Source organism: Podarcis muralis, chromosome 10, assembly GCF_964188315.1.
Source record: "Podarcis muralis chromosome 10, rPodMur119.hap1.1, whole genome shotgun sequence".
NCBI classification, from domain to species: Eukaryota; Metazoa; Chordata; class Lepidosauria; order Squamata; family Lacertidae; genus Podarcis; species Podarcis muralis.
Genome location: NC_135664.1, coordinates 73,542,029 through 73,562,010, shown reverse-complemented (window position 1 = coordinate 73,562,010; position 19,982 = coordinate 73,542,029). Strand labels below are relative to the sequence as shown.

General features: G+C 48.3%; 1 protein-coding gene across 2 annotated transcripts; it reads right to left on the bottom strand.

The window, feature by feature from the left end:
- Positions 1–11,099: 11,099 nt before the first annotated feature.
- Positions 11,100–19,608, bottom strand: LOC114605980 (C-type lectin lectoxin-Thr1-like). 2 transcript variants are annotated; one of them, XM_077935469.1, is made up of 7 exons: positions 19,490–19,608; positions 17,914–17,977; positions 17,686–17,763; positions 15,200–15,294; positions 14,089–14,229; positions 12,069–12,183; positions 11,100–11,376 (listed from the first exon to the last, which is right to left on the bottom strand). In XM_077935469.1, exons 1-7 carry the CDS (start codon positions 19,574–19,576, stop codon positions 11,309–11,311), a joined length of 648 nt encoding a protein of 215 aa, XP_077791595.1. In that variant the 5' UTR covers positions 19,577–19,608; the 3' UTR covers positions 11,100–11,308. The 2 variants fall into 2 exon arrangements, with proteins under 2 accessions (XP_077791595.1, XP_028603551.2); XM_028747718.2 differs by lacking the exon at positions 17,914–17,977.
- Positions 19,609–19,982: the final 374 nt, after the last annotated feature.

The window sequence follows — 19,982 nt, the reverse complement described above, 5'->3', positions numbered from 1 at the left end:
CAGAATCTGTAACCTGAAGCGTCTGTAACCCGAGGTACCACTGTATTACAGAAAAGTCCTTGACGCAGCCAACTAACGCATGCAGTAATGTTGCTTACTATCTCCTGATAGGGGCACTGACCAATCACACCAAACACAATGGGGGGTTGGAGCGGAACAGCTGGAAATCAGCTGATTGGCAGACGCGGAACTGCACCTGACGATTATGTGGGCAGCAATTCCCACCCAGAGAGGCGTGAGGGGGCGAGCCCACTTTGTAGCCACCCAGGAATGGCACTGCAGGGGAGATGGCTAGTGTGCCCACAGAGAGGGCTCTGAGTGCCCACTCTGGCATGCGTGCCGTAGGTTTGCCACCACTTAGCTAGACTGGGCTTGGAGCAACTAGGCTGGTGTGGAAGGAATTTTGTTGTTGCTGGAGTGCCTCTTTTCCTCCGACTGAAGTGCTCTCAAACCCTGAATCTTAGGAGGGCATGTTTGATAATAATTATAATTTATTGTTTGTACCCCGCCCATCTGGCTGGGTTTCCCCAGCCACTCTGGGCAGCTTCCAACAAAGATTAAGAATACACTGGTACCTCAGGTTACATATGCTTCAGTTTACATACGCTTCTGGTTACATACTCTGCTAACCCAGAAATATTGCTTCAGGTTAAGAACTTTGCTTCAGGATGAGAACAGAAAACGTGCTCCAGCAGCGCGGCAGCAGCAGGAGGCCCCATTAGCTAAAGTGGTGCTTCAGGTTCAGAACAGTTTCAGGTTAAGAACAGATCTCCGGAACGAATTAAGTACTTAACCCAAGGTACCACTGTACATTAAAATGTAGTGATGGCTGGTTGGGGATCCCTACAGAAGTAGCAAAGGCAGGACCCCAGATTCTTGTGTTGGTATCCTAAGGCTGGCATCACCTCCCCCCCCCATGGCCTGTGTCCGTGTGGCATTCTGGCTCTAGCACTCATAGGACGTGGGAGATGAGGGTTCGAATGCCCACACAGCTACGATGCTCCTGCTGGGTGATCTTGGACCAATCGTGATCTTTCAGCTTGGCCTACCTCACAGGGCTGTTCTGAGGATGAAATGGGGTCGAGGGAGAACCATGCCTGCCACATGGACCTTTGGAGGGGGGAGAGGTGGGATCTGAATGTCACAATAAACAACTATTTCAAGAATACAGAGGACATGGACGCAGAATTGCATGCACAGAAGGAGTTTTATTGTCACTACGGAGGAAGACGGGAGCTGGCCAGAGGGGGGGGGGGCAGACAGCTTGCAAAGGTTTGCATTTCCATGATGTGGTCTGGGAAAGGGGGTTCCAAAGTTGGCCCCATCACTTTGCAAAGCACAAGGAAAGCTTCGTTTACTCAGCTAACCAGTCCACAAAAGCATCTCATCTCTTTGCAGAAAAGGGAGACAGGTTTCACATCTCATGGGGCAAATTTCCCAGTTTGGGGGGGGGGGGTACTGTTGCTCACACCCTCAAGCTTTGGATTTGGCTAGGTCTTAGTGGAATCAAGAGTCCAAATTGGATTTATTTGGGGAAGCCCCTCTTGTTTTTTCTGCTCCAGGCCAATAGAGGAGGGGAGGGAATAGATTTCCTGCAGGTGGACAGAGCAGGTGGGAAAGGGGACTGGCCTTGGACCTGTTGGGAAGCTGGAGGTCTTTGGGTGTTCCTCTCAGGCCTGGGGTGGCATTTCAGGCCTAATAGGTGGCCTTGTATTTGCAAAGGTATGGCAAGGTAGTTGTACAGGAACACTGGATCCATTTCTGGGAACCTGCAGGGCAGAAGGTTGAGAGAGAATGTTAGGGAGTGTCCAGAAATTGAGAGAAAATGTAGACTTCCTTTTGGGTAAATAAAGTATTTCCTTCCCTGTTTTGGAGAGGGGGACAATTACGAGGAAAAGCAATGAGATTTGACAAATACGTAAGCAGAAGCATTTTGAACAAGCCATTCTGCTTTGGCCAGTAGGGTGTGTGTGTGTGTGTGTGTGTGTGTGTGTGTGTGTCTGTCTGTCTGTCTGTCTGTGTCATACAGAACCCTTGGTTTGTGAGATCTTTGTGATGTTTGAGATGTTTTCTAGCATTCCCTATGCCTGCATGAATGAAACTTCACTGAAGCCGCCTATCAAAAAGCTGAATTCTGCATTTAAATTAAGTTCCAACTATTTCCATGGGGCAGAGTTCCCTGTCCCTACTCTGAGCCAAAGAACCACTCTAGACTTTGCCCACCAACCCCAATGGAGGTGACAGTTCAAAAACAAAAATGCAGCCCAGGTGATACAAAGTGCCAATTGTAAAGAGGAAACTAGTGGGGTTCTCTCTCTGGAGCCCCATCTCTCCCTGTCCTCAGTTTCCTTGCCAAGTCCTTTCTGCACAGGAATAAGTAAGTCTGTCCTTTTCATTTTTTGCCCGTTTCCCATTTCCCCATTCTTGAGTTCTCTATATTTCCACATGATTTTGTGATTTTTGGTGGGTTTGATTATTTAGCTCCTCCTGAACATTCATCAACATTTTAAGGCTACATGACCTAGAAACTGTATGCCGGCTCCCTCGGCCCGTAAAGCAAGATGAGCGCCGCAACCCCAGACTCGGCCACGACTGGACCTAACGGTCAGGGGTCCCGTTACCTTTACTATCAACCAGTCAACACACTTTTGCAACGCAATTTCCTCATATACAGCGGACCTTTGCATGTTACTTTTGCAGATGTTTGCATTTTAAAGCACACTGTGGTCTAAACCACAGAGCCTAGGGCTTGCCGATCGGAAGGTCAGCGGATTGAATCCCCGCGACGGGGTGAGCTCCCGTCGCTCGGTCCTAGCTCCTGCCAGCCTAACAATTTGAAAGCACACCAAGTTCAAGTAGATAAATAGATACAGCTCCGGTGGGAAGGTAAACTGCATTTCCATGCACTGCTCTGGTTCGCCAGAAGCGGCTTAGTCATGCTGGCCACATGACCTGGAAGCTGTCTCCGGACAAACACCTGCTCCCTCGGTCAGTAAAGCGAGATGAGCACCACAACCTCAGAGTCGTTCACGACTGGACTTAACTGTCATGGGTCCTTTACCTTTACCCAAGTATATGTGTTTTTGCACACACTTGGTTGGAGAACTGCACTGCAACATTCAGAGTGTCTGAGGATGGCTTTGTTTTAGTTCCCCTCAATTCCTTGAATGGAATGGGGTTTCCTTCCCCAGTCTCTGTTCCTGCATACCTGAATAAGAAACGGAGACACATTCGTCTGAAGAGATTGAGTTGCTGATGCTCCGGTCGTCCCAGAGGGGTTGAGAGAAGACAGATCCATCGCTCCATTTCCAGATCATATTCTGGAGAGGGAGAAGAAAGGAAGGCCTTGTGATAAAAGGGTAATGCAAGCCCATTGCTCCCCACATCCCCAGAGAGGACACAGCTGGGGAATCTGTGCAACTGACAAGGCCAATGAGTTGATTTGAGTATCCAGCAGCTGGAGCCATAAAAATAAAAGGGGGCTGACAATTAGTACGGTTTTGGGCAGAATCTGTGACTTTATAGATAGCGCAATGAGAGTTAGGAAGCAGGAAAGGCAATGAGGATCTGGAGCTGGAGTTCCAGAACCTCCCACAGAGCCAATCCGAGAAATAATCCCATCTCCAATTGAGGACTTCAAAGTTTGACGTTTGGGGAAGGAAGTGGCTTCAGAGTGAAGTGAGAGCCGGTGAGCTACATCTGAAGGACCTCAAGGGAGCTGAGGAGCTCGTACAGTCAGCATCTTCAGAGAGTCCTAAAGGCACCTACCGAGGTACGATGGTCAGCGGCCAGGCCGATCCAGACGCTGCTAGGGCCATATAGTCGCAGGTAACTGTAAACCACATTTGCTTCCCTTGCAGAAAGAATGGAGGCCAGCTGGGACCCATGTCTCCTCTGGCAGCTGACCTGCAGGGAGAAGAAAGGGGGAAACCAGTGATGCTGCCCCCAGCCAGGATTCCCAAGGAGTCGGCCCTTGCTTCTCTCTCTCTCTCTCTCTCTCTCTCTCTCTCTCTCTCTCTCTCTCTCTCTCTCATCTCTTTTTTATTATTATTGCAAAGTAAATACATCAATACCAAACCATGCATAAAGAACAATATAAAGAGGAAAAAATAAAGAAGAAAAGGGGGGGGGATGCAAAGAAAAGTAGACAGTAAAAGAATAAAGAAAAGTATAATATTTCAATACAATAAACACCATTTTACAAAATAATAGTAGGAATAGACTTCCATCACTCTCACAACATTTCCTTTCACATTTAATATTTTATCTGTATTTCAGTATTATTTCATCTTAATATATAGATATGCATATATGTATGTTTCCCCTTTTCCATTCTCAAGGGTCATTCTAGGCACAGCCAAATTTTTACATTAGAACCTTGTCTTTCTAAATAATCATTCAAGCGCTTCCATTCCTTCTTGACTGTAATCACTGGCTTTAGTCTTATTATGTCCGTCAATTTGGCCAGTTCCAAATATTCACATAATTTACATAACCATTCCTCTTTGGTCGGTACCTGGTTCCTCTTCCAGTACTTAGCCACCAGGATTCTCGCCACAGAAAGAATTTAGTATTTTCTCTAGAAATATCACTATTCAATATTCCCAAAAGGTATGTTTCTGGTCTTTTGCTATGTGAAGTTCTTAGTAACTTTCTTATTTCTTCTCGTTCCCCCTGGTGAAACTTACCTCGGCATCATCCCACGAGCGGCTGGAGCTAGAATACTGGTAGCAGTACTTTCTGTAGAAGAGGGCTCCTGCAGGGCAGGGAGCGCTCGCGCTCTGGGTGCGATTGGCGGCACCTGTGAGGAATTGGATTGAGACTGGAATAGATCCCGCAGACCACCAACCCTTTCCTTGACAGATGGAGCCCCTGGAGGAAGCCCTGGCATTAGGAATCGGGAGGTTCCTTCTGCCTCTTTCCAAACTAAACTTTCCCCCTTGACCTGCCGCCTGCTCACACCTCTCTTTATGGGAACCCAGACGTTATTGCCAAAATGGTTGCAGCACAGTGTTGTCTATGCAGCTCCAGCAGGGGCTTTTCCACATCTGATTTGTGATATAATAATAATAATAATAATAATAATAATAATAATAATAATAATAATAATTAAAATTAATAATTTATTTATACCCCGCCCATCTGGCTGGGTTTCCCCAGCCACACTGGGAGGCTTCCAACAAAATATTAAAATACAATAACCTATTTAACATTAAAAGCTTCCCTAAACAGGGGTGCCTTCAGATGTCTTCTAAGAGTTTGGTAGTTATTTTTCTCTTTAACATCTGGTGGGAGGGCGTTCCACAGGTCGGGTGCCACTACCGAGAAGGCCCTCTGCCTGGTTCCCTGTAACTTGGCTTCTCGCAGGGAGGGAACACCAGAAGGCCCTTGGAGCTGGACCTCAGTGTCCGGGCTCAACGATGGGGGTGGAGACGCTCCTTCAGGTATACTGGACCAAGGCTGCTTAGGGCTTTAAAGGTCAGCACCAACACTTTCAAATCTTCCATTCCTGGGTAAGGTGATTGAGAGAGCAGTTGCTGAACAGCTTGGTAGGTTTCTGGATGAAACATCGGCTCTCGATCCATTCCAGTCCGGCTTCCGCTCTGGTCGCCCTAACAGATGATCTCCGCAGGCAGCTGGATCGAGGCGGGTCGGGGCTGCTGATTCTTCTAGACCTGTCAGCAGCCTTTGACATGGTCGATCACGAACTCCTGGACCACTGCCTTGCCGACGTGGGGATCCAGGGCACAGTCCTTCAATGGCTGCGCTCGTTTCTCTCTGGTCGGGGACAGAGGGTGGCGCTTGGGGGGGAATTGTCATCGCGCCACTCCTTGGTGTGTGGAGTGCCTCAGGGTGTGATTCTCTCCCCGATGCTTTTTAACATCTTTATGCGCCCCCTCACCCAGCTTGTCCGGAGTTTTGGGCTGGGTTGCCATCAGTATGCCGATGACACCCAACTCTATCTGTTGATGGATGGCCATCCTGACTCGGCCCCAGATACACTGACCAGATGTCTGGAAGCTGTGGCTGGATGGTTACGTGGGAGCCGGTTGAAGTTAAATCCTTTGAAGACAGAGGTCCTCTGGCTGGGACGGAGCGATATGGGATTGAGGGGGCAACTCCCATCTCTTGCGGGGGTGCAATTAGTGCCAGCATCGTCCGTTAAGAGTTTGGGTGTAATCTTCGATAGCTCCCTCTCTATGGAGGCGCAGATTACAGCTATAACAAAGGCGGCATTTTTTCATCTCCGCCAAGCTAAGCAGTTGGCTCCTTATCTCTCTCGCCCTGACCTAGCCACTGTGATCCACGCGACGGTCACCTCCAGACTGGTTTATTGTAACTCGCTCTACGTGGGGCTGCCCTTGAGACTGACCCAGAAACTCCAGCGGGTGCAGAATGCCGTGGCGAGACTCCTTATGGGGTCTTCGCTGCGAGATCACATTCACCCGGTGCTATACCAGCTGCACTGGCTCCCGGTGGAGTACAGGATCAGGTTTAAGGTGCTGGTTTTAACCTTTAAAGCCCTATACGGCCTAGGACCCTCGTACCTATGTGACCGCCTCTCCTGGTATGTCCCACAGAGAAATTTACAATCTGCAAATAAAAACATCCTAAAGATCCCAGGCCACAGAGAGGTTAGGCTGGCCTCAACTAGAGCCAGGGCTTTCTCGGCCGCGGCTCCAATCTGGTGGAACGCTCTGTCACAAGGGACTAGGGCCCTGCGGGACCTGATATCTTTCTGCAGGGCCTGCAAGACAGAGCTGTTCCACCAGGCCTTTGGTCAGGGCGCAGCCTGACCCCCTCCTCTGGCAATCTGCACAGAATTTTGCTTGATGGTTGCCATTAATTTGATTTTAATTAATTTTATAATGAATGTTTTTAGAATGTTGAACTATTTTGATTGCTGTTAGCCGCCCTGAGCCCAGCTTCGGCTGGGGAGGGCGGGATATAAATAAAATTTATTATTATTATTATTATTATTATTATTATTATTATTATTATTCTCCGTCTACTAATGCTCACCTTCTGCCAAAGGGTTCAGGATCAGGCAGCCCAACAGGCAGAGTCCAAGGTAGACCACTTGCCCCATCTTCTGGCTCTCCTGAGAAAAGAAAGTGTCAGCAACATTCACCCCAGCGAAGGGCATGGCATTTCCAGAAATGATGGGTCCATTGTGTGGCGCAGGGTGTGTGTGTATTTTTGGGGCTTTGAGCTTGTGATCATTCAAAAATCAAAAAACAGGCAATGCTAAGTTGTTTATAAGACCCAAACTATCTCATCTGCTTTGACAACATCAAATCATCTCATCTGTCCTCCCAGTTGAACGACGTGGCCCAGGGAGAGAGGGAAAAATAGTGGAAGTGAACAGCTGGCTTCGCAAATGGTGTAAACAGGAACGGTTTGGATTCTTAGATCATGGACTGCAGTTTCTTGAAGATGGACTTCTGGCAAGCGATGGGCTGCACCTCACAACGGTTGGGAGGAATGTTTTTGCCAAAAATCTCAGAGAACCCACCAATTTGGCGCATGGTGTTGCACATGGCCCTGTTAATTTTACTCACCGCATAATTGAGGCGAGAGGGATTGGAAGCCCCCCTCCAGTGAAGACAGAGTAGGAGATTGGACCAGCCGATGGTCATTGATGGGTACAAGGCATGCAGGCTTTTTAGATCTGCCCTTGCAGCAAGGATAAGGGCAATGCCTTTTTGCTCCACTAGATCGTTCTCCCCCGCATGTATAATCAAGACCCTTGGAGGATCATGGGTCGCTGCGGCACTACGCAGCATGGGCATCAAGCTCCGCCAACGCATGCCCCGCTGGGCCATCCAATAAAAGCATACCTTGGGGTGGATGTTAAGGTTAAGGCCACAATTTTGAGACCGTGCATAATCTGCTGCCCAATGGACAATGCTGTGGCCTATCACCCAGATCTTCATGGTGGGCAAACCTGTAAGACAATTAAATTGCAAGTGATAAGGAGGAGGAGCCGGGACGAATGTAACTTTTGTAGGCTGTCGAGCGCCAGCGGCCCAGTGTCTTCATGTGTGCGGGGTCCCAACCCTGTATCGCTGCTGAAGTAGCAGCCCCGATACGAAACGAGTGCCCGGAATATTCCTGGGGACTAACACCGCAAGCAGATAAGGCTTTGCGTAAAACCGCTGTGAATTGTGATCGCGTCAACAGGCGCGTGTTTGAGTGAATGAAGAAAGGGCCCTTGCACTGGGGCCGGACCCTGAAGAAGTGGCGTGTGTCATGATATGGGTAGGGGCCCGCCTGTTCCGTTGGCGAGCGTGACCCCTTTCCGCAACTGGTCAGTTTTTGAGGACCGAATCTTAACATTCAACGTATGCTCAGAGAACTTGATGTCATTGTCTGCCAACCCTGATTGCAGGGGCCCAGCCAAACACGCCCCAATGCGCATGGCACCAAAAATGGCTAGGGAAAATGCTGCCCGAAAGAGGCGCGTTTCGAAATTTGACCAGCAGATCTCTGGTAGTTTTTTCCAAATTAGATAAATATGTCTATGCTGATAGGCTTCCTGGCATCCTGACAAGGGGGAATGACACGCCGCCACCCAGCCAGTAACTTCTTGACATGGAAGCTGTCACTGGGATCTGGCCAGTGACGGAATTTACAAAAGAAAGAAATAGCTGCCCTGTAAAGCATTAAAGTTTTTATGGCAAGGCCCTTGCCCTTTAGGAGCACCAAGAACTGAAGCACCTCCTCCTCAGATGCGCGCCGTGTTGCAGAGCCACGAAAGCGCCCAAAGGCATCCCAGGCCCTGGAATAAGAACGTCTAGTGGAGGGTGCTATTGCTGCCAATACTCCCTGGTTTACTTCTCGATTCCAATCTCCCACAGATCGTCTGGGAAGGCGTCTGGGGACTGGGCTGCTCCTGGTGCCAGCTCGCGGAAACGCTCCATCTGGAAACGAGACAGGGCATCAGCAATGTTATTGTTAAGGCCAGGTATGAAGCGGGCAGTGAAAGAAATATTGTGCCGCAGGCACTCCAGCACAAACAGGCGCAGGACCCTTATGACCCTCTGGGACTTTGCTGACTGCCTAGATATAACTCTTACCACTGCTTGATTGTCAGACCAGAAACAGACCCCGGAATTCGAAAAGAGTGTTCCCCAGATGCGAATGGTGACTAGAATAGGAAAGAACTCCAGAAAGGTTAAATCCCGAGTAATGCCTGCTGCGTGCCAAGAAGATGGCCATGGCTGAGTGCACCAATGTCCCCTGAAGAACACGCCAAAGCCAAAGCGGCCAGAAGCACCAGAATGAACCTGGAACTCCGCCCCGGGGTTAAGGCACTTCTGCCAAAAAGAAACCCCATTATAATCCTGCAGGAATGCAAGCCAAACCCTCAGATCGTCCTTTATCTGCTTTGTCACCCTGATGTGATGGTGGGGGGCTACCCCCCCCGGCTGTGAGCCGTGCCAGACGGGCACAAAAGGCACGGCCTGGCGCCACTACTCTACACGCAAAATTAAGATGACCCAACAGTGATTGCACCTGGCGAAGGGTGGTCTTCTTAACCCCAAGCATTGCCTCCAGCAAAACTTTCAAGGATTCCAACTTGGTTTGCGGTAGGCGCGACGACTGCCGAATTGTGTCCAATTCAATACCCAAGTAGGAAAGGAGAGTCGAAGGGCCCTCGGTCTTGTCAGCAGCCAGAGGTATGCCAAAGTCAGCTGCAAGGCGCATGAATGTATCTAGGGATAGGGCACAGTTGGGGGAGTCTGGGGCCCCAATGATAAGAAAGTCATCTAAGTAATGGGTCACAAAAGGGGAACCAGATGTGGTTTTGAAGGCCCATTCAATGAATGTGCTGAAGGTTTCAAAGGCTGCGCAGGCCACAGAGCAGCCCATGGGCATAGCCTTGTCAAAGTACCAGCTATCCCTGAATTTGAATCCAAGCAGCCAAAAATCTTCAGGATGAACTGGGAGCAGCCGAAAGGCTGACTCGATGTCACATTTTGCCAATAAGGCCCCAGTGCCCAATTCCCTAATCATTTTAATGGCCACATCCAAGGATGCATATTTAACTGAACAAAGCTCCTGCGGTATGGCGTCATTTACAGACCCACCCCTAGGATAAGAAAGGTTGTGTATCATGCGGAACTCACCAGGAAGTTTTTTGGGCACTATGCCAAGAGGGGAAACTATAAACTTTTTTAAAGGGGGATCCGGGAAAGGGCCGGCCACCCTGCCTAAACGCCACTCTTTTTCAATTTTGTTAAAAGCAACAAGGGGCATTTCCATTACCGACTTTTGATTAGGAGGGGTTCTGGATACCGGTGTATTGGAGACAGGGATGCGGAAGCCAAAACGAAACCATGCCACTTCTGGCGAAACCAGAGCAGCGCATGGAAATACGTTTACCTTCCCGCCGGAGTGGTACCTATTTATCTACTTGCACTTTGATGTGTTTTCAAACTGCTAGGTGGGCAGGAGCTGGGACTGAGCAATGGGAGCTCACCCCATTGTGGGGATTCGAACTGCCAACCTTCTGATCAGCAAGCCCTAGGCTCTGTGGTTTAGACCAGTGTTTCCCAACCTTGGGCCTCCAGCTGTTTTTGGACTACAACTCCCATCATCCCTAGCTAGCAAGACCAGTGGTCAGGGATGATGGGAATTGTAGTTCAAAAACAGCTGGAGGCCCAAGGTTGGGAAACACTGGTTTAGACCACAGCGCCACCCACTTAAGGGTGCTTTGGTGCTTAAATGTGATTATTTGTGGTGTCTGTGCAACTGTTATCTGGCTGCATGCTAATGCCTCTGCCTTCAAAGTGGGGTTTATTGGGGACCTACGTGGGATTCCGACATTTGCTCACCAGGCTGAAGACTTCTTTTGGTTTGGCAAAAATAACCCACACATGTCATTTTCACACGCATTTTCATATATTATGCAAGTTTTGCTTCCATTTTGATAAATTTGATAAATCGGCTTGCCTTGAGTATTTTTAATGAGCTTTTTATATTTTACGTAAATATACGTAAGAGGTATATACGTTAGAGGTCATGGAGGATTAAGTCTTACACAACTCCTTTGAAATACAGAGAAAGCAGTAAGTAAAATCTTATTCAATGAACAAAGAGATAAAGATGAAGTTTATTGGATGTTACATTTTCTGATCAACAACCAGGAGACCTAACCAAGCAAACCAACCACCAATCAACAAGGAGAGATCATCGAAGGATGTAGAGATGGGGTCCTTGCAGGAATATCCCCTTTCCTTTATCTGAAGGGTGTGTCTTCCTGACCCTGCCTTCTCAGGTGATGAGAAACGGGGACTCCATCCTAGAGTTTGTACTGACAGAGGTATGAACGAGCAGAGTTGCAGTTCTCATCGTTCCACTTCATGTATCCTGGAAAGCAAAAGAGAACCTGTGTCTCATGCGCCACTCTGAGATTTCCCAAGGTTTAATATTGTAATGGATGTCACTGAGATATTGCTAGGGATATCGGAGAACTCAAGCAAAAACGTGGTCAGTTTATGCTGCTGCTGCTGCTTCCAAGTCCAGTGTGAAGGTGAACGCCATTTCTGTGCTCTTCTCTGGTTTGCCAGAAGCAGCTTAGTCATGCTGGACACAGGACCCAGAAGCTGTCTGCGGAAAAACGCCGGCTCCAATCAGCCTATAGAGCGAGATGAGTGTGCAACTCCAGAGTTGTCCACGACTGGGCCTAATGGTCAGGCATACCTTTACCTTTACCCTGATGGTTAATAAGATTCAAAGAAATCTCTCCTTCTGCAAGCACACCCTCCATTCCTAGGAGGTCCCACAACTGGGCTGCTCAGTTCATTGCCCTCCCCCCGCTCTCGCCAACATGCCCACGTCACCTGGGCTCACCCACTGGCGGAGGAAGGGGGTGCGGGGGGTGAGGTTCGCCCCGGGTGTCATTCTGGGGGGGCGTGACATCACTCGCTGCCCCTGGAATACATGCCACTCGCCACGCACCCCCCCCACGTGCGCCATGCCCCCTGAGACGCGCACAAGCCACATCACCACATGTGCGCTGCTCTGGGTGCCAGAGCAGGAAGCTCTCCCTCTGGGCTCACCTGTGTCAGCCCAAAGCTCAACGCAGTTCTCGTTGTTCCTGAGGTTGTTGGGTTCTCCACCATTCCAGTTCTTGTAGCTGTTTGAAGACCGATCCGTCCACTGCCACTGCCGGTTCTGTGTGGGCAGGATAGCAGTTTGGTTGTCAGGCAAGAGAGCAAAGATGCCCAGACAAGGCTCTCGTTAGGCAGATGGGAGACCTGGAGTCTCCTTGCAGCAGCTGCTCACACTCTTTTTTACATATACGTATATATAATTAAATTTTCTGCTTTACAATTTAAAATACTCATTTTTACATCCTTAAGACGTCAATGGCTTCCCTTCTTCTCTTTCCACGGTTCATTCTGCAAATCATAAACCCCTGCATATTTTACAGAAACTGTACCATTCAGTATTCCATTATTGCATCCATCAAAACTTGTTTACACTGTTGAATTTATCTTAATGCTGCCAGCGTTTTCAGTTGTACACAGTTATTTCCCATATATTCAATCAACGTTTTCCAATCTTCTCTAAACGTGTGTCCTTCTTGTTCTCTTATTCTATATGTTCTATAAGTAATTTCGTTGTCCCCGAGAGGGGGCAATGACAATAAAGATATTATTATTATTATTATTATTATTATTATTATTATTATTATTATTATTATTATTATTATTATTATTATGTTAAGTCTGCAAGCTGCACATATTCTGTCAACTTAAGTTCCCATTATTCTTTAGTTGGGACCACTTTCCACTCCTTGGAGGAGAGGTGGAATACAAATGCAATAAATTAAATAGTAACCACTCGGCCAGTGTGACCGCAGTGCATAGTATTTTTAAAAGTTAAACTATTCTGCTACTAATAAATAGATATGAAAATGGTTCACAACAATGAAGAATCCCAATGAATTTCCAAATACCGTACTTTTCACTCTATAAAACACACTTTTTCATTCCTAAAAAGTAAGGGGAAATGTGTTTGCATCTTATGGAGCGAATGCGGGCTGTGCAGCTATCCTAGAAGCCAGAACAGCAAGAGGGATCGCTGCGCAGCGCTCCCTCTCGCTGTTCTAGCTTCTGGCTTAGCCGGGCGCAGCCACTTCAGGATAGGGGGAGCCTTCATCCCGCTGCCCTGAAGAGGCTGCACAGCTATCCCAGAAGCCAGAACAGCAAGAGGAATTGCTGCACAGCGCTCCCTCTCTCTATTCTAGCTTCTGGCTTAGTCACACTCTGTCCCTTCCCCCACCTCCCGCAAAAGCCAGCAAGAGCCACACTCCCTTTAAAGAGCACGCAGAGCATGTGGGGGGCTCTTGGGGGCTTTTCCCTGAGGAGGGAGAAGGGCAACCCATCAGTGATGGGCTGCCCTTCTCCCTCCTCAGGGAAAAGCCTGCAAGCGCCACACACACGCTCCACACGGCAGAATCCCAATGAATTTCCAAATACTGTATTTTTTGCTCCATAAGACGCACTTTTTCCCTCCTAAAAAGTAAGGGGAAATGTGTGTGCGTCTTATGGAGCGAATGCGAGCTGCGCAGCTATCCCAGAAGCCAGAACACCGAGAGGGATTGCTGGCCTCCCTCTCGCTGTTATAGCTTCTGGCTTAGTCGCATTCTGCCCCTTCCCCCACCTCCCGTAAAAGCCAGCAAGAGCCACGCGGAGCGTGTGTGCAGCTCTTGGAGGCTTTTCTCCAATGAGGGAGATGGGCTGCCCTTTCCCTCCTTGGGGAAAAGCCTGCAAATGCCGCACACACGCTCCACACAGCTAGTGAAAGGGAGTGCTGAGCAGAACCTGGGATGCATACAGGCTCTGCTCAGCGCCCCCTTTAAATAACATTTTTTTTTTTTTTGCATTCCCCCTCTAAAAACTAGGTGCATCTTATGGTTGCATGCGTCTTATGGAGTGAAAAATACCGACATTCTGGGGGTGGGGGCACCCTGCCTTCTTATTAAGTTCAGCATCTTTCTACAAGCCCCCCCCCCGGCAACCTGCATTGGAGTTCGAAAGCACCTTAGAAGCTAAAATAAGCCAGCAAACCCACCTTCAGGGGGTCACGCAGTCCAATCCAGACATGGCTTCCATCTCTGCGGTATTTAATGATGTACTTGGCCAGCTCGGCAGATTGTTCCGCGCTGTGGATGGAGGCCAGGTGACCGTCGAGGAAGTAATCTTGGCAGGCAATCTGAGAGAGGGCAAGAGAAACGTCATTTTTACCCAAAGAGCAGGAAATCAGGGAGGATTCAGTAAAGGGCAGGGATGAGGGAACATGCATGGAAGCCCAAAGCCTTTGCAGGTGGGAAAGAGGATCGTGGGCTCATTTGTGGCACCCCAAGACTCAGAGTAAGCCCTGAATGCTGGTGGCAGAGCTTGTTTTCCTGCCCTTTGTCTAAAATTGCACGTATACCTAACTGGGGCACTGACGTCACGTGACCCGTCCCCCCCCCTTCCAATAATAGTAATAACTCAGGTGGTTAGGAAGGCCCAGCAGAGACTCCATTTCCTCAGGGTCTTACAAAAGAACAATGTTAAACGACAATTGATGACCTCCACAATAGAAAGTGCCCTCTCATATTGTATCACAGTGGGGTACTTTGGTTTGACAGCCATGGACAGAAAGTCTCTACAGAGGGTGGTGAACACAGCACATGATATCATGGGCTTTCCCTGAGCCCGCTAGATGACATTGCAAGTGATCGTTGCCTTAGGAGAGTGAGGAAAATTCTCAGGGACGATTCACATCCCGGCCAGCACCTCTTTAATCTTCTACCCTCGGGCAGGAGATATTGAAGTATAATCAGCTGTACCAACAGGCAAGAAACTGTTTCTATCCATGGGCTGTTAGGCTGCTGAACAGAAAATAATAATATAGTGCAACTGACTTTTGGGGTTGGTGTGTTGTGCGACAAGCACACAGAGTGCCATGAGATTGAGTGTTTGTGTGGTGGGGCTCAGTTAATTTTAGTGTGCACAGGTTGTACATTGACAATGAAGGTATTATTATGAAGAAGATATTTGTATTTCTAGTGCTCTGCGTTTGGATGTTTTTAAGGTTTGCTGCAGGACGTTATGGGCTTGTTGTGCAAAACTGGCATATAAGTAAACTGATCAATCAATCCATCAGCCCTTGACCAGAGCCAAGAGGCCGCACTTACCTCTGCCTCAGCCCAGCTCACTTTATTGCTGAAGAGTTTGTAGCAATAGGAACCATATGGCAACCACTCCATGTGGCAGCAGGCAGCCTCAGCACCTGCTCAGGAAGTCAAAGGAAAAGCCCAGTCAGAACTTGGCCTGGGATTGATTTTCATTTATTTGTTTAGATATTTTCAATCCTCACTTTCATGCATCTGTATCTAGGAACCTCGCGGCACACAAAGCGGAACGAAATCAGTCCATGAATATCCATAAAATGTAACTAAAAACATAAAGGAAACATCTGCAGATAGCAGTTGGTTAAAAATGAGAAACAGCTGAGGGAATGGAACGTGAATTGACCTTGTAAACACTGTGGTGAACTGAACAAAGGAAGATAGCAATTAAACGGCTCAGCACACAAGGTCTGAGAACAACATCTATGAAGGACTACACAGGTGAAATGGGTTTTATATTTATGAGAAATAACAGAGGTGCTGTATGTAAGGAAATAATTATGGTCAGCTGCGAGAATGGTCTAACATCAAGAAAAGGATTAAGAAGAGATGTCTTGGACTGCAAGAAGATCAACTGTATCCATTCTGAAGGAAATCAGCCCTGAGTGCTCACTGGAAGGACAGATCCTGAAGCTGAGTCTCCAAGACTTTGGCCACCTCATGAGAAGAGAAGACTCCCTGGAAAAGTCCCTGATGTTGGGAAAGATGGAGGGCACAAGGAGAAGGGGACGACAGAGGACGAGATGGTTGGACAGTGTTCTCGAAGAGACCAACATGAGTCTCACCAAACTGTGGGAGGCAGTGGAAGACAGGAGTGCCTGGCGTGCTCTGGTGCATGGGGTCACGAAGAGGTGGACACCACTAAACGACTGAACAACAACAAAGAAGAGATGAAGTGGCTACGTGAGGAAGTGATGGACATATATTTGCAACAGGAGCAGGAAACCTTTTTTTCCTAAGAAATTGTATTAAATTAAAGTAATTTGGCAGAATCCGAGATCAGGGAGAAGAGTCGGTGGAAGAAGATTGGAGGAAATTTAAAATTTATTTACAGAAATATTGTAAAATGTATGAATGCTGATGACATTGAAATGAAATGAAGGGGTGCTAGCAACAAGATAGATAAAAATTTGAAATTATAAATTTGGGAGGTAAAATAATTAAGGATAAAGTAAATTGGATGAATTTGCTGAACCAACTTTTAAAGAGGGATACAAAAAAGGGAGGCGTGAGGAAGTCAGGAAAATAAGTTAATTCAAAATGAACAATTAGAAAAGAGGGATATGTGTTTTTCCTTTTTTTGTGTGTTTATTAACTTTTTCTTTTTCCCCTGTTAGGTTAAATGTTTGTATTTTTGTATTGTGAAATTATGTATTGTTGTGTTTTATATTTCTCCTGTGTTTTTATTGTTTTTTTGTTTGGTTGTTGTGGATTTTCTTCATTGTGAAACTTAATAAAATATTATTATAAAAAAAAAGTAATTTGGTCTAATCTGTAATAATTTGGAAAATGAATAAAAATGAGAGAGGGAGAGAGAGGGAGGAGAAATTCACACTGTGAATGCATGCCAAAGCAGCACAGTTTTCATACGAAGGCAGAGGTGGTTTCTGACAAGCCTCTAGTGGCAGGGAGTTCCACAGGGCAGGATTTTCCACACCAAATACCCAGTCAGCCAGTGAAGGTTGACTGAACCTCGAGGGCCACATGGGGAGTCACCAGAAGCATCAAAGGACCCCACAGATCAAAACTAAACATAAGGAATCAGACAGTTCTTGAGGGTTGTGATGTTGGGGTAATGCGGGAGGGAGAGGTGTCCGTGGAATGACACTCAAGTTTGTGAGAAGCAGGTGGAGCAGACAGGCAAGTGGTGAAGGGAAACCAGCGAAGAATCCTGTGATCTTGTGGGGACAGAAGAGCAGAGAATTTCTTCCAGTTTAATAATTTCATCCAAGGACACAGGTGTTTGAAGAGAGAGCAAGGTTTTAAGAATGCTAGAAACTTGCCCTTTCAAAAGAAATTATCCTTGGAGGGGATGAGGCCACCTCAGATATGAGGCAAAAGTTTCAGGTGCCATTCTTCTCGTTTTGTGTGTGAGAAACTGGCCTGCTCCCCCCTCTCAAAGTTTTGAGAGGGAAATCCCTGCAGATGCCTGGGCCCACAGATTTTTGTGCAGAGACAGTTCAACAGCATGAGATTTTCTGGAATGATCTCGTGAATCATTTGGGAGATGGCAAAATCCTCCTTCTGGGACTTTCTCAGAATCATCAGGCTGACGTAAGGCTTTCTACGCCTATAGCTGTGGGAATAATAATCCAGAAACGTTTATGCACACCACAACTGTGCTTAACTGGAGTTGGAGAGGCAACTCTGCACTTCCCAAACTGGCACGACAGACCTGAATGCTTGTTTGTTTGTTTGTTGCATCTCTACCCCACCTTTTCCTCAAGGAGCCCAAGGTTCCTCTTAGCTCTGTCTGGAAGGAAGGAACTCACCTCTCAAGAAAGGAGCAGCAATTAGGAAGCTGAGACCAAAGAAAGCCAAACGCCCCATCTTTAGTTTTCCTGCCTTTTCTGTGGGGAGAAAAAGGGTAAAGGTAAAGGACCCCTGGACAGTTAAGTCCAGACAAAGGCGACTATGGGGTTGCTGCGCTCATCTCACTTTCAGGCTGAGGGAGCCAGCGTTTGTGTGCTGGTCTGGGGGGGGGGGGGAGGCGGGGTTACTGTGAGGCGTGGTCAAAGTCCGGTCCTGGGCCGAAGGTCTGGAGACTGTCCACCAAGGGGGAAGCTGCGTTCAAAGCAAAAAGCCGGGCGTGATTGGGAACTCCGGAAAGACAGATCTGGGTGCTGGCAGAAACAGGTTTCCAACGTCATTGCACCCACAACCTGGGACCGGGCTGACTGGCCTTTATCTTCTCTGAGGCCAGGGGCGGCCCCGGCCCCCAGGAGCCCCGCCTCTCCTGGCCTTAAGGCGAGCACTCCTCCTGAGAGAAACCAGTTCCCTCCGCCTCTCTGCCCTGAGCCTCTGCAGCTCAGGAGAGGCTGGAGGGTTACTGGACCCAGGGGGAGACTCACTTTCCCCTGACAGGGCTGGGAGAGGCGCACCTGTAGGCAATGGGTCCTCAATCACCTCCGGAGCCAGAGTGGATTCATCTGGTCTCTGCTCCTGAGGATCCGGCACAGGTGCAGGCGCTTCAGATTCAAGGCCCTGCCCCAGCTCAGCCGGCACTGGAGGCGGGGAATCCTGTGCAGGCTGGGATTCCTCCGGTTCAGCCTCTGAATCAGATTCCCAGGCTATCACAGTTTGTCCACAGACAGCTTTCCGGGTCATGTGGCCAGCAGGACTAAACTGCTTCTGGCGCTATGGGACACCATGATGGAAACCAGAGCGCATGGAAACGTCGTTTACCTTCCCACCACAATGGTACCTATTTATCTACTTGCACTGGTGTGCTTTTGAACTGCTAGGTTGGCAGGAGCTGGGACAGAGCAACGGGAGCTCACTCCATCATGGGGATTCAAACCGCCACCTTCTGATCGGCAAGCCCAAGAGGCTCCGTGGTTTAGACCACAGCACCACCCGTGTCCCGCGTCAAGGAGAAAGAGGAGATGGGGCTGAGAGAGGCAATCGGTGCCCAACCTTTGGAATGCCCCCCATCTGTGATGACAATTGCCAGATCCAACCTGAGGGCCCACCCTCCTTTGTGAAGTGATCCCTCAGCTTCTTATCACCTCTCCTCTCCTCTCCTTGGGAGTCCTCTGGGTAGCTGCTGCTGCTGCTGCTGCCATCCCTGGTCTCTGAGCTGCCCCACCTGCCCCAAGGATAGGTGCCTCCTCACACTGCCCCACAGGGGCCTCTGACTTGTCTATCCATTCACAACAGCAAGGGCTGGTGGACTGGCTGGCTGTGCTCCCTCACCCGCTTGCTTGCTTATGCTGAGGCCACCTCAGCTTCTGGCACCCAGCACCCCCTGGCCAGCCCCAGAGGCACCATTAGCCTGTGGATCTTGTAGCCATGGCTGCTGCAACAAACAGCTATGCAAGCCTTTGGGAGGCAGAGACGCGAGAGGGCATCCGAGGAGGAAGGGAAGGACAGATAGACAGAGCCCAGTGTTGCCCGGGAAACCCGACCATCCTTCAAGACACCCCAGGGTTGAAAACCACTGACCTTAGGGCATTGAGGTGCCCCCAAAACTCAGACCCAGGTTGAGAGAATTCACTTGCACAGGGCAGTAGGATTCTTCTGCAGGGATTTGGCTGCTGTTGAACCCTGGACAAAGGGACCAACTTGGCTACTCACCTGTCCACCTGGATTAATGGATGATGTATCTGCTTGTGGTGGCAACTCACGCTTCTCCTGAGACAAAAACAAACCTTTCCGTGTCATTTATATCCCCTCGAGAGTTTAGTGAGAGTCTAGTGGGTTTGCATTTGCATAGATAGGAGGAAGCACAAAAAGGCACTGTTGATTTTTGTTTAAGAGCAAACATGACCCAGAAATAAGGAAGCATTTTGCTTGTAGTGGGACAATAGTGTGCTTCAAACGAGTTTTATGTTGTACAAACACAAGTGTATGAATAACGTTCCCTGTTTAGGGAAGTTTTTAATGACTGACGTTTTAATGTATTTTTAATCTTTTGTTGGAAACCGCCCAGAGTGGCTCGGGAAACCCAGACAGATGGGCAGGTTATAAATATATTATTATTATTATTATTATTATTATTATTATTATTATTATTCATAGTTTCCTGAAATGTGGCCTGAAAAACCTTTGGTTCGTCTCAATGGTAGGC